The sequence below is a fragment of the Oryctolagus cuniculus genome, chromosome 21, assembly GCF_964237555.1.
Source record: "Oryctolagus cuniculus chromosome 21, mOryCun1.1, whole genome shotgun sequence".
Lineage (NCBI taxonomy): Eukaryota > Metazoa > Chordata > Mammalia > Lagomorpha > Leporidae > Oryctolagus > Oryctolagus cuniculus.
In genome coordinates this window covers 5,416,480-5,428,497 of record NC_091452.1, presented here as the reverse complement: position 1 = coordinate 5,428,497, position 12,018 = coordinate 5,416,480, and the positions used below count along the sequence as shown (strand labels likewise).

General features: G+C 68.4%; 1 protein-coding gene across 37 annotated transcripts in view; it reads right to left on the bottom strand.

Moving 5' to 3' along the window:
• NCOR2 (nuclear receptor corepressor 2) overlaps window positions 1-12,018 on the bottom strand; it is a 161,648-nt gene that overhangs the window by 23,864 nt on the left and 125,766 nt on the right. For 32 of the 37 annotated variants that reach the window (XM_070066061.1, XM_070066057.1, XM_070066071.1 and 29 more), the window contains 5 exons: window positions 9,469-9,616; window positions 7,323-7,373; window positions 5,571-6,186; window positions 945-1,065; window positions 339-492 (listed from right to left, as the gene is read on the bottom strand). In XM_070066061.1, the coding sequence (XP_069922162.1) occupies window positions 339-492; window positions 945-1,065; window positions 5,571-6,186; window positions 7,323-7,373; window positions 9,469-9,616 (1,090 nt within the window). The remainder of the gene's footprint in view (window positions 1-338; window positions 493-944; window positions 1,066-5,570; window positions 6,187-7,322; window positions 7,374-9,468; window positions 9,617-12,018) is intronic. The other 5 variants (XM_070066064.1, XM_070066074.1, XM_070066067.1 and 2 more) reach the window with 1 other exon arrangement.

The following is a 12,018-nucleotide window of genomic DNA, read 5'->3' as shown; positions in this document are numbered from 1 at the left end:
GGGGAGTCGGGTCCCGGGGTCCCGAGCTCGCGCGGCCTGGAGTTGGGTCCCGAGCTCACGTGCAGCGGGGAGTCGGGTCCCGGGGTCCCGAGCTCGCACGGCCTGGACACCACCCCAGCACAGGTTCCTGCGCAGCCAGCGCCCCTGGAAACGCCGAGAAGCTGACAAACTCCAGGGCTGGGCGCGGAAGGATGCTGTTCCGGCACCTCCGCCGTGTGCACCGCAAGCTGACTCGGCGGAGGCCACACGTGCCAGCCCGCGAGGCCACGAGGCCCGCAGCCGCCGCCACCACGTCACCCACCTGCCCTGCCCTGCCGCAGCCTTGCCGGGACCCTTACCCTCCTTCTCGGCGGGGGGCGCGGGGCTCCTGCTCTTGCCCCGAGGGCTGCTGCCGGGCTGCTGGGGACCCTCGCTCTCCGGCTGCAGGTGCTGCGGTGTTGGGGGGGCGGTGGGAGCCGGCTTCGTGGGGGCAGCATCCTCCCGGGTCAGCTGCTGGGGAAGCAGGACAGTGAGCGGCCTTGTCGGGGGTCCCGGGGCGGGGGCAGGGAGTGGCCAGCATGAGGTCCACCTGCACGTGGAGACCCGAGTGGAGAGGAGGCCTGGACCCAAACACGGGGGGCCCTCTGAGCCGCTGGCTCCCAAGTCCCCATAGGCCGGGGAGGACTGCGCCAGCCCCAGGAGGGGTCCTGCAGCTCTGGGCCCCTCCTCGGACAGGGGCAGCCTCCCCAGAGGCCAGGAGTGGGGGCAGGACGTTCCGGTGTTGCTGCTGTGGGGGCCCAGGAACACCCTCCCGTGGGGGGCAGAGGCTACGGCGCCCCCTTCCCAGGGAGGTCACTCGGGAATAGGGAGGCAGGGTAGAGCCAGGCTGCAGGTGCTGTCTCCTTCCCACAGCTCAGGGAGTCACTGTCCCCTGGGGCTCGCGGGAGTCCCGGGCGGGCACTCACGATGGGGGGGATGGCGGCCGCCCGCTGCTTCAGCTGCTTCAGGTCCAGCGGCTTCTGAGGCGAGGCGGTGGCCCTGGGGTCGCTGGCGGGGCCCAGGAGACTGGGCCTGGGGGACAGCAGCCTGAGGAGAGACAAGCGTTGGTGCCCGCCCCGCTCGGCTCTGGGGGCAGGGGCTGTCCCAGCTCACAGCCGCTGCCTCCATGTGGGGCTGGGAGGGGCAGGACCCCCGGCCAGTGCCGAAGGGAGATTCGGCCAGGTGGGGTCCCCAGGGGCCCCCCCCCTCGCCGCTCCGGCCTGCGCCAGCCTAGGGCGGGGCTGGGGGGCAGGACCACATCCAGCCCAGCGGAGAGGCGCAGAATCCAGTACCTGCCCCAAGCCTGGGGTGTCTCAGGAGGAGGCAGTGGGCGCTGTCGCCACAGCCCCGCACGCCACGCCCCCCCTCAGGCTGCCCGAGCTCTCGGCGGTGGTGCCGGGAGCACACTCCCTTCTGGCAGACGGAGCGGGAGGATGGACCACTCCGCCGTGCCACGACCACAGGGCCCTGGGCACAAGACAGGCGGGCGCTGCGGGGACTAGCCCCCTGCCCACACCCACCACACGCATAGCAGAGTGGGCGGAGAAGGCAGACTGCCCACGGCAGGAGCTGCAGGAGGAAGCTCACCCAGACGCTCACCTGTCAGGGCCCTGAGCTCTCCCGAGACCCCCTGGAGCCTCTCCCTTGGCCGTGGCCCTTCCTGGCACCCCTGAACTTGGGTGCCGGTAACACCGATGTCACCAGCAGCCCAGCTGCCACCGCGCCGAGGTCCCCAGAGTCTGTGCCCGGTGCACTTCAGTCAGGAATAGTCCACAATAGCCACGCCGAAAGCGGAGGCCAAGGCCACAGACCACCACTGTGGGGGAGGGAAGGCAAATGCCCAGGGCCGCAGAGCGGACCCCATGCAGACAGGATGGCCGGACGGGCAAGGTGCGCCACGCGGACAAACCCCGGGAACACTAGACTGAGCGGAAAAGGCGGCAGTTCAGGGATGGGCAGGAGAGGCGGCTGCCAAGGCCCGTGGGGTTGGAGCGGTGACCGCGCACGGCACAGGGCTTCGGCTCAGGGTGATCGCCACGGCCGCGGCTGAGCGCTGTGCCCCCGCCCCCAGCTCACAGAGCGGGCGGAGACTGCGAGGGCCTGGGGCACGTGTGCATGGAACCTGGAGCTCGCCACGTGTGTTAAAGCTGTGTGTGTGTAAACACAAACCTACAGAGACAGAGTTTTAGCTGGGGACAAGCGGAACACCGTGTGGTGGGGGCCCGTGTGCCATCCTGCCTCGGTTTCCCCACAGCTCCTCACCCAGGCACCACCACACGGAGGCAGGTTCATCTTGTACCAATCCTAGGGGCTGGGTCACCCGTCGGGGTTCAGGAGTGGGCCAGCCCTGTCCTCACGTTCCCCTGGGAGGGGCTGGCAGCGCCTGTTCCTGCCCCCCCCCATGTGCTCCTCTTCCTGGAAGACAGTGGTGTCTGTTTCCTGCTTCCTGGGAGGACCGAGAGGGTGGGGCTCTCAGGGCCTGGCACACGTGGCCAAGAGGCCCCGCCCTGCCCACCCACCTCTGCAGGGCAGAGTGGGCTCCACTTTGAACCCCCGGAGCTGACCGTGCCTCAGTCTCCCCATCTGTAAAGGCGGGGGGAGCTGGCAGGTGGGGGCTGGGCTGAGAGGCCCCTTCCTGCAGGCTTCTCTCCCCCAGGGCAAGCCATGGCCGAGGTCACGGGGCACCGGCAGGGCCTGCCCTGGCTCCCCCCCCACCCCCACCCCGGGTCTGCTCTGGGAGCTGCAGCACCCGTGCAGATGCGGCCACACCACTCCCCTGCCTTCTCAGGGGCTGACCATTCACCACCGCCCTCACCCCGGGCGCCCCTCACCCCACTCGCGGCTGCAGGGCTCTGCACTAGCTACTGAGCCACGCATGAGCTCCTGAGGCCACAGGGCCTTTGCCCCGGCTGCTCCCCCACCCTCCAATGCCACCTCTTCTGAGAGGCCCTCCAGGCCCGTGCAGCCCGTGTCTCCGTCATGCACTTAGCCGGGGGGAGGTGAGTGTCGCCATTTTCCCACCTTCTCACTGGAACCTGAGCACCCAGGGGCTGGGGCCCTGTCTATGCTGCTTCCCTGGTGCCGGGGCCGGCTGACACCCACCCACCACTCATGTTATCGACGAGCAGGAGGAAGCCACTGTTGTGAGCCTTTAAAGATTCGGGGGGGGGGGCAGAAGGAGCTGTGCTACAGCGCCATTTGGGGGGACCCCTGTGGGGGGCCCCATGGAGCGGGCCCCACGGGCCTGGCATTTCATGGCTCGCTGGGTCACACGTCAGGAGTGGAGGACCATGCCCATCCCACAGACGGGAAGACTGAGCCCGAGGAAGGGACCTTTCCCGAGGCCGGGTCCTGCCAGCAAGCACCCAGGCAGGCACCCTGTCTGGGAAACGGAACTGGGCAGGCTGGGCGGCAGGGCTCTGCCATCACAGCCGGGATCTCTGGCCGCCCGCCAAGACGACTCCCAAGGGAGAGGGGGAGGAAGTGGAGGGGGAGGGGGAGGGGAGGGGGAGGATGGAGAGGGAGGAGAGGGAGGGGGGAGGGGAGGGGAGGGGAGGGGAGGGGGGAGCAGGAGGAGGCTCTCTGTCCAACCTCCTGGCAGGGGCCCGAGCGACACTGGTCCAAGCCCATGCAGGGACGCCAGGCAGGAAGGAGGGCGCTGGGCGGGCAGCCAGGAGCCGGGGGTGCGGCGGGGGGGCCCCGGGGGCCTGACTGCAGGCCGGGCTCTGACGCATCTCACTGTGTCCTCCAGCCCTGCGTGGCTGTGGCTGTGGCTGTGGCTGCGGGGGGCGGGCTGCCAGCCAGGAGGGGTCAGCAGGCTGGCCCAAGGCCAGCCTCGCTCGCAGAGAGGGCAAGGCGGCCCCCAGGACAGGGGCCTGGCACACCAGGTGCCCTGACACCCCCCGGGGTGAGGCGCTGTGGGCTGGACCCCAGGCGCAGGATGGCCAGATGCCAGACCCCACTGGGTGGGGGAGGGACGTGGCCTGGGCGTGAGGCTGCCAGGGGAGAGGGCGGGGAGCTCAAAGCACCCTCTGTGGCGTCAGGCCTGACCCCAGGGGTCCGGACTGGTGCTGCCCGAGCCAGCCCTGCGGCTCCAGCAAGGACAGGCCACGAGCACCCGAGACACAGACTCCGGGAGGCTGCGTATCAGTGCGGCGCCCGCGAGCTGGGGGTGGGGGAAGTGGGGGAAGGCAGGGCAGCGTCCGGACCCCTGCCCTGGCACACGACCCTGGCTGGCTGCCCTGCTGGTGGCCACGAGCACCACTGTCGGTGCCACACCTGTCGGGCAAGAAGCTCTGCCTCTCCGTGCGCCCAGAACCTGCCACCGGGCCTCTGCTGACCAGGGTGGCGGCCCGATCCTGTGTCCCTCTCGGTGGGCGTGCTGCGGGGGCAGTGGGCTCACCTGAGTGCCTGCAGACAGCCCCGTCACCTGCCTGTCCTGCCTGCCTCACTAGCAAAGAACCCCGGAACCCCAGACGTCCAGTACAGGCCAGACGGGGCTCCACAGCTCTGCCCGCAGCACCCTGGGGTCGGTCCCGACTCGTCTTTGGTCCTGAAGCATCAGCCAGAAAGGGTTAAAGTCCAGCCTTCCCAGGGCTAGGGGAGGGGCACCCCATGTGGGCCGTGGCCAGCCACCCGAGGACCCCTCCTCAGCCCTTTGCCCAGAGCCCGGATGGGCTGGGCCATGAGCCTCCAGGGTGCTGCCCCAAATCTTCTGAAATTGCAGTTCTCCCCCAGACCCAAGGCCGCCACTGGGACAGCTGTCTCCTGACTGCCCGTCAGCCCCACTCCATGCCCCCACACAGCAGCCAGCGGCAGCAGGTAAAGCAGCCCCTATTGGTCAGGGACCCCCGAGAACACCACAGACGTCTGCCCGGTCCCATGTCCACCCCTTTCCTCCCGCCCCTCAGCACCTACACCTCACCGGGCCACTCCCACCCCAGGGCCTTTGCACCTGCCATCTTCGCCACGCTGAGGATGGAATTGTGTCCCCCACTCTAACCCTGGGCAGCCGTGAGGGCAACCTTATTTGGAAACAGAGCATCCTGTCGATGTGACCAAGGCAAGATGAGGTCACACTGGGCTGGGGAGCCCGAAACCCGGGCCTGGAGTCCTTATAAGAAGGAAACTTGGACACAGAGGCGCAGCGGGAGAAGCTGCGTGCCGACAGAGCAGAGTGCACGGGGCTGCGGGCCAAGGCACGGCCCAGGCAGCAGCGGCTGGAAGGCAGAGGAAGGGGCGACCCGAGTCTCAGGGGAACCCAGCCCCACCCACACCTTGGCGAGGGACTCTGGTCTCCACAGCCGAGAGAAGAGACAGCCAGCTGAAGGCGGCACGCGAGGCCTGGCCAGCTCCCCCGGCCTTGCCCTGCCGGCCCCTGCTCTGCCCAGGCCTCGGCTCACAGGGCACCCCTGGGTGGGGAGAGGTCTCCCACCCCCATCCCAGCCCCTGACTCAGCCACAGCATCAGCCTGCCTGCTGCCGCCTCTGCACAGTCGGTGCCTGATAGGACGAACACAGACAAGAGCCCCAAGCCGGGCCCCGCCCACACACCTGCTCTTGTCACCGCCCTCGGGCTCGTCCACCTCGTCGGCGCTGCACGTGGCGCTGGAGTCGCTGTCCTGGGGCGCACCTGAGCCCTTGGCTGCAGCGGCCTTGCCGACCCCGCTCTCCTTCTTCTCCACCTTGAGCGCTGCCTCCGGGGTGGCCTCCAAGCTGGGCTCTGCCCCCTTGCCCTGGTGCGGCCCCTCGTCCTGGGCCTCGTCCTTACACTCGCTCTTGGCGGGCTCCTCAGGGGGTGGCCCGGGGTCCTCCGTCTTCCCCGTGTCCATCACCAGCTCTGGGGCCTCGGGCACCTTCTGCTCTTCCCCCTCCTCTGCTGGGGGTGCTGCCACAGCCTCTTCCTCTTTCTCCTCCTTGGGGACCCCCGGAGGGAGAGCTGCGGGCGAGGCGGGTGCGGGCGGGGGTGTGGGGGGGCTGGTGGCTTTGGGGGCGGGGCCGGGCTCCGCAGGGGCCGGGTTGTCTTCTGGCAGCGGGGTGGGAGGTTCCGGGGGTGGCGCGGCGACCACAGGTGCGGGCGGGGGCTGGGGCCCATTCTGCCCCGTGTCCTTGGTGGTCTCAGTGCGAGGGGAGGGGATGCTCTCGGTATCGGAGCTGTTGTTGACGGTGGCTGTGTGGGGCGAGAACACACGTGGAAGGAGTGAAAGGGGCTGGGGGCGCACGAGGCAGGTGTGACCCCAGAGTCCGGGACTCCATCCCAGCCCCCACACAGCCCTGAGGACCCAACACCCATGGCATCACCTGCACGGGGACCAAGGGCCCGTGACCCGGGTAACCCCAACCCCCAGGGCAGCCGAGCGAAGACCCCCGGGTTCTCAGCTAAGTTCTCACACTTGCTCTGCCCCCCACTGGCTGCTAGCCCACGGCAGCTCTTGGGCCTCAGTTTTCCCATCCACACAATTGGGAGAACAACACTCTTAAATCCTATCTCAGAGAGAGGATGAGCTGTGGGGCCTCACAGCTCACATGGGCCAGCTGGTCAACCCCACCATGCTATATCACCGTGGTCATCCAGCAGGACGAGGTGCACCTGCCTGTGCCTGGGCGGAGGCCATGGGGCAGGGCCCACATCAACCACACCCTCCTCGGGTGTAGACTGCACGCTGGCTGGTGACCCTGTGCCCCTGTGGAGGGCGGGCAGCCTTGGCTCCAGCCCTGGCTCTCGAGCCCCAAAGCCACCCCTGCTATTGCTTTGGGCTCGTGTTCCGCCACTTCCCATAGAATGCAGAGAAAACCAAGTCAGGCAGGGTGCCGAGGTGGAGGGCTGGTGTGGCCACCTCACCTACAGAGGGCCTGGCAGGAGTCCCAACCACGCAGCTTCCGACTCAGTGACTGCGCATGCGCACCCTGGAGGCAGCCGGTGGCGGCTCAGGTGCTCGGGCCCCTGCCACCCACGCGGGAGACCCCGAGGGAGCTCCTGGCTCCAGCCTGGCCCAGCCCTGGCTGCTGTGGGCATTTGGGGAGTGAACCAGCGGATGGAAGACTTCTCTCTGTCTCTCTCTCCCCTTTGACTCCCCCCCCCCCCCAATATCTTTGTTGCTCTGCCTTTCAAGTAGGTGAAAACAAACACAAAGGTTTTTTAAAAGGAGTCCCAGGTGCAAACTGTAGTGAGAAACGCGGTTGAGGGCTCATGGGTGCCCAGGAGGAAGCCAGGAGCACCGTGGGAGGGGGCACAGAGGGGGCAGCAGCCAGGTGGTAGTGCTCACAGGGGAGCGTGCCCCCCGCCCGGCCCCGCCTCATTCGTACCTGGACCGCCGCATTCCCCTCTGGGCACCTCACTCCCAGAGGCGTGTAAGGCTGGAAGGAAGTTAGACAAGAGTTAGGAGCCAGGTGGCAGTGAGCAGCGGAGTGGGGCGGAGGCGGGCAGGCCGCGGGGCTGGGGGCCCGGAAGGCATCAGTGCTGCCCAGCCCAGTTACAGGATCCAATGATGGGTCACAGGAGTCAGGGGCTTGGACGCTCAGGCCTCTTGCAGCCCAGGACCCCAGGGGCAGGTGGGTGAGGCTGGGGGCAGAGGCCGGCAGGGGCCACTGTGCCAGGAACAGGGCCACCCCTCGTGACAGCAACTCAAGGCCAGTACACATGGCGTGTGCCGAGCTCCACGCCGGGCCCTCACTTGGTCTCGGTGACTGCTCAGCACCCGGCACGCTAGCAGTCACCAGGCGTGGGCAGCAAAGGAAGCTGAAGCATGGGGGTCCGGCAACTTGCCCGAGGCCTCTGTGCAGGGCGTGAAGTGCGACACACTGTGCCCCTGAGCCCTGGCCGTCCTGCCCCAGCCTGGCGGCTATGGTGACAACAGCAGTCCCCGGGACAAGCGGCTGAAGCCCCAGTGCCCCAGTGTGTTCAGCCATACAATGGGCAGTTTCACCACGAGGTGGATGGCAGGGCTCCGGGGACGGACTGCGGGAGAAGCACACGGGGGCCGAGCAGGGCCGTCCTGGACTTGAGGGATTAATCCCAGAACGCCTGCCATGGCTTCTGCCATTCCTGGAGGTGCATGGGCCACCTGGGCTCCTGCCCCTCAACTGGCAGATCCGCCACCTACATGCCCAACCCCACGGAGAGGTCGGTGGCAACATGGGGGCTGGCTGGGTCTTCTGGAAGATTCTGCCAGGTCCCAAGCCGGCTCCTCCCTCCCCTGCCCCATCCTGGCCGGGCAGCCTGCAGGTGCCCCAGTTACACGCTGTGACACCCCAGGAGTGTCCCTGGCCTGAGCCTCGGCTCCCTCGCCAGTGGGACAGCTGTGACGCCCCGGGCATCCGGCCTCGGGAACGCTGTCCTGGGGGCTGGCCATGTGGCCACAGAGACCTGAGCTCTGTCCCCTCCCCCTGCCTAACAGGACGCGTGGGCCCCACAAGTGGCAGGGACTTCCCCAGCCCGCACCCTGCCCACCCAGGGGATGGGTTCTCTCTCTGGGTCTCCTCTTTTCATGGCCCACCCAGGGCCCAGCTGAGGCCTGGCGGGAGGCTTCATGCAGACGCCAGCCAGGATGCGGGCTGGCCTGGGCCAGAGTCTGCTCCCGACAAGCACCTGCGTGGGGGCGCGGGCTGGGCACCCACAGGTGGGCGGGAGCCCCACTGCCAGGAGCAGCAGGTGTGCCGTGGGGGGCCATAGGCAGACAGGAGGCCTTGCCTCTTGGCAGCTTGGGGCCCTGCCGGGGCTGCCCTGGCCATAGAGATGTAGGGCCGAGGACTGCGGGGGCTGCCACAGGTGACAGGAGGCCTGGGGCGGGCGTGCAGAGCATGGTTTGCTTGGGTGACCCGTGTTCAAGTTCCCAGGGCTGACTTGGGGGTGGGGAGTGGCCTTGGGTGCAGGGTGGGCAGGAGGCGGCAGCTAAGGCAGATGTAGGCGACGGTGCCCGGGCTGATGCAGCGGGTTGGGGACCCCTGCGCCTCATCATGCCAACCTGGGCGTGGAGCACAACCAACGGCCCAACAGCCACCCGCCCCAGCCGGCTGTCAGAAAGGACCAGCTTTGCTTATGCTGGGAGACCCGGCCATCAGCTCTGTGACCCGTGACACCCGACGGGCACAACAGGCATCACCAGGCCCAGCCAGGAGCTCAGATGACCCAGCAAGGCACCCGGGGAAGGCAAGCCCACAGTCCCTGAGCTGCTGTCATAGCCCTGGAGCCACTGTCACCATCCCGGGGTCGCTGTCAGCATCGCTGAGTCACTGTCTCTGATCACTCTCATTCCTGGGCTGTTGCCCTGTCACCACCGTGAGCCACCGTCACTATCCCCGTCCCCCACCCAACGGGAACCTTGGGGTGACACATGCACCCCACTTCGAGAGCCTGAGCCCCTCCTAAGAGGGCCACCCGGCGCCCGGCACCGCGGGGCGGGAGGGGTCCGTCCGTCCACCCAGGGCCACGGCCCCTGCTGGCCGCCCTCACCTTCCGCTTCCTCCGCCATCTCCTCCTCGTTGCCGCTGGCACCCGACGCCTCCATCTCCTCGTCCTCCACGGCGGGCGGGAAGGCGGCCTCCTCGCTGGCCACGGCCGGGGCCTTCTTCTTCTTCCTCCGCGCGTTCCTCTCCTTCTCCTGGGCAGGGACAGCGGGGGTCAGGGCCCGGCTGGGCTGGTGTCCCGGGGACTCCCCGGGCCCGAGGCCTTGCCACACTGCAAGGGGCAGCCGTTCCAGCCACGTGCCCCAGCGCCACGCCAAACAGCCACAGTTATTTTTACCAGGGCTTTACCCCTCCACCGTGTCCTGGGTACACCCCGGGCAGGGCCTGGCCTCTCGGCTGTCCCCATATTCTCGAATAGGCGAGAGGCTGCCTCTACCAGGAGGGCTCCCAGGACTGCTCCAGCCCTTGACTCCTGGCCAGAGTTGTGACCACACCCCTGAGGACACTGCCAGCTCCAGCCACAGGTGGGGAGGGGACCTTTTCCTGGCACATCTCGCCTGAGCCCTGAGCCCCAGGCACAGGCCGGGCAGAGCACGACATGGCAGCCCCGATCTCTGCAGAGCACCTGCTGGGCCAGGCACTGTGCACAGGCCCCTGCCCTGGAGGACTGCCGATCGGGGACGCAGCTTCTGAAGGGGGACTAAGAGGAGGCCACAGGGTCTGAGAGGGCGGGGTGGTGGCCAGGCAGCGACGACAGAGCCAGGCCCTGAGGGCCCTGGGAGGGGCGGCCCTGGGGTGCAGCCGATGGCCAGACAGGAGCCTGCGTGGAGCCAACTGCCAGCTCCTGTCCTCGGGCCTGGCTGGGCTGGGCACCTCAGCACGCCCAGACCAAGCGAGGGCCGGGCTGACTTGCGGAGTGGCTGTGCCTGGGCCGTGTCCTTAGCCATGAACATGCTGGGGTCTCGGGGTGACTGGGGACCCCCGGGGGAGTAGGGTGGGCCTCCCCAAGTCTGGTGTGAGAGGGGGGCAGCCTGACTTGCCGGGGTCTCAGCACACATGTGGAACCCAGAAGACACGGTGCCTTGGGCCGAACAGGGTCCCGCCAAACACACCCAGCCAGGACCGACAGCCCCTTAGCTGGAGGCATGGACCCAGTGGAAGGGTCAGCTTAGGGACGCCAGGGGCCTCCATAGGCCCCAAGTCAACCACACGACTCCTGCGCTGGAGCCAGCTGGCCCGTGAGAACTGACTCAGCCTCCCCCACCCCCCCGCCAAACAGGCACAGCCGCTCTCGGGGGCCAGGGCCACCCGGCCACCAGGCACCAAGCAGGCCGTGTCCCTCCTGCCCTGGCTGTGGCCAAGCTGGAAACAGCCTCGTGGGGCCCTCGGGGGTCTCCTGCCCAGCCCGGGCTCACTTCCTGTCCTGCCGCCGCCTGAACAAACAGCGGGCCTCAGGGTGCAGCCACCAGGGACAGTAGGAAGAGAGGGGAGTGGCCGCCTGCCCGCTCGTCACACTTTCCATCCCCAGCCCTGCCCGACGTCCAGGGCCTGGGCCTCAGCCCCGCCCAAACCCTGTGGCGGCTCCAGGCCGCGGAGGCGCGAGAAAGCTGTGGCCTGTGGCTTCCGTGGCTGTGGCCGAGGGATCCCCTTCTTCCCCAGTCTGTTTTTAGCAACAGGCACCAGGAGGGTGCTTGGGGCGGGGAGGCCGGCGACCGAGGCCTGGGCAGTGGGGGTGGGTGGGACGTGGCAGACAGAGCACTTCCTCGGGCAGGGGTCTCCAGCAGGGAGGGCCAAGCCCCGAACGCCCCACGCCTCGGCAGCCAGATGGTGGTCATGACTGGAGGAGCCCAGCTCCGGCACTGACTCCTCTGCACCCCAGGGCCCGGTCCTGCCTGGTGCAGCTCTGGACCACCACTGCAAGCTGCCCCCCCACCCCCCCAGCTCCTCAGCACCGTGACAAACTCATCGCCTGCTTGTTGAAGGTGCCTGGGCCACAGGGCCTTGGCACTGTCTGCTGCTCTGCCCAGACACCCATGGGATCAAAGCCCTCATGCCATCTGAGACATCTTCCCTGACTGCCCCGTCAAAACCAGCCGGCTCTGACCCCGACACGCCCCACTCGTCCCGCTCAGCCCGTCCGCAACAGATCTGGCTCCCTAAGGACCGGGGCCCCGCCTGCCCGCACCCAGCTCCCTGCCCGCACCCGGGAACGCCCTGGCACAGCATCGGGACTCTGTGACTTGCTGCTGGGGACCGAGTCCGGCAACACGGAGTTCGGCTCAGAGAGGCGGTGGCGCCTGCGCACGACCACACAGCTCACAGGTGGGGCTCCCCGCACGGCCTCGCGTGGCAGAAGACAGAGGTGCAACGGAGATAGCCGGACGCTAAGGCCCAGGGGCCGGGCTCCACAGAGGGGAGAGAGGGTAACCTTCGGCCACGGAGGGGAGGGAGAACCTCAGTGGGGACGCGGTGCCAGGAGTTACATAACCCGGGACGCGCTCCGGCTTCCCGCTGACGTCGCCGGCGGCCATGCTCGGCCAGGCCCGGTACGAGGCGGGAGGGGACACCCGCTGGCCCTCTGCTTCCCCCAGTCCTT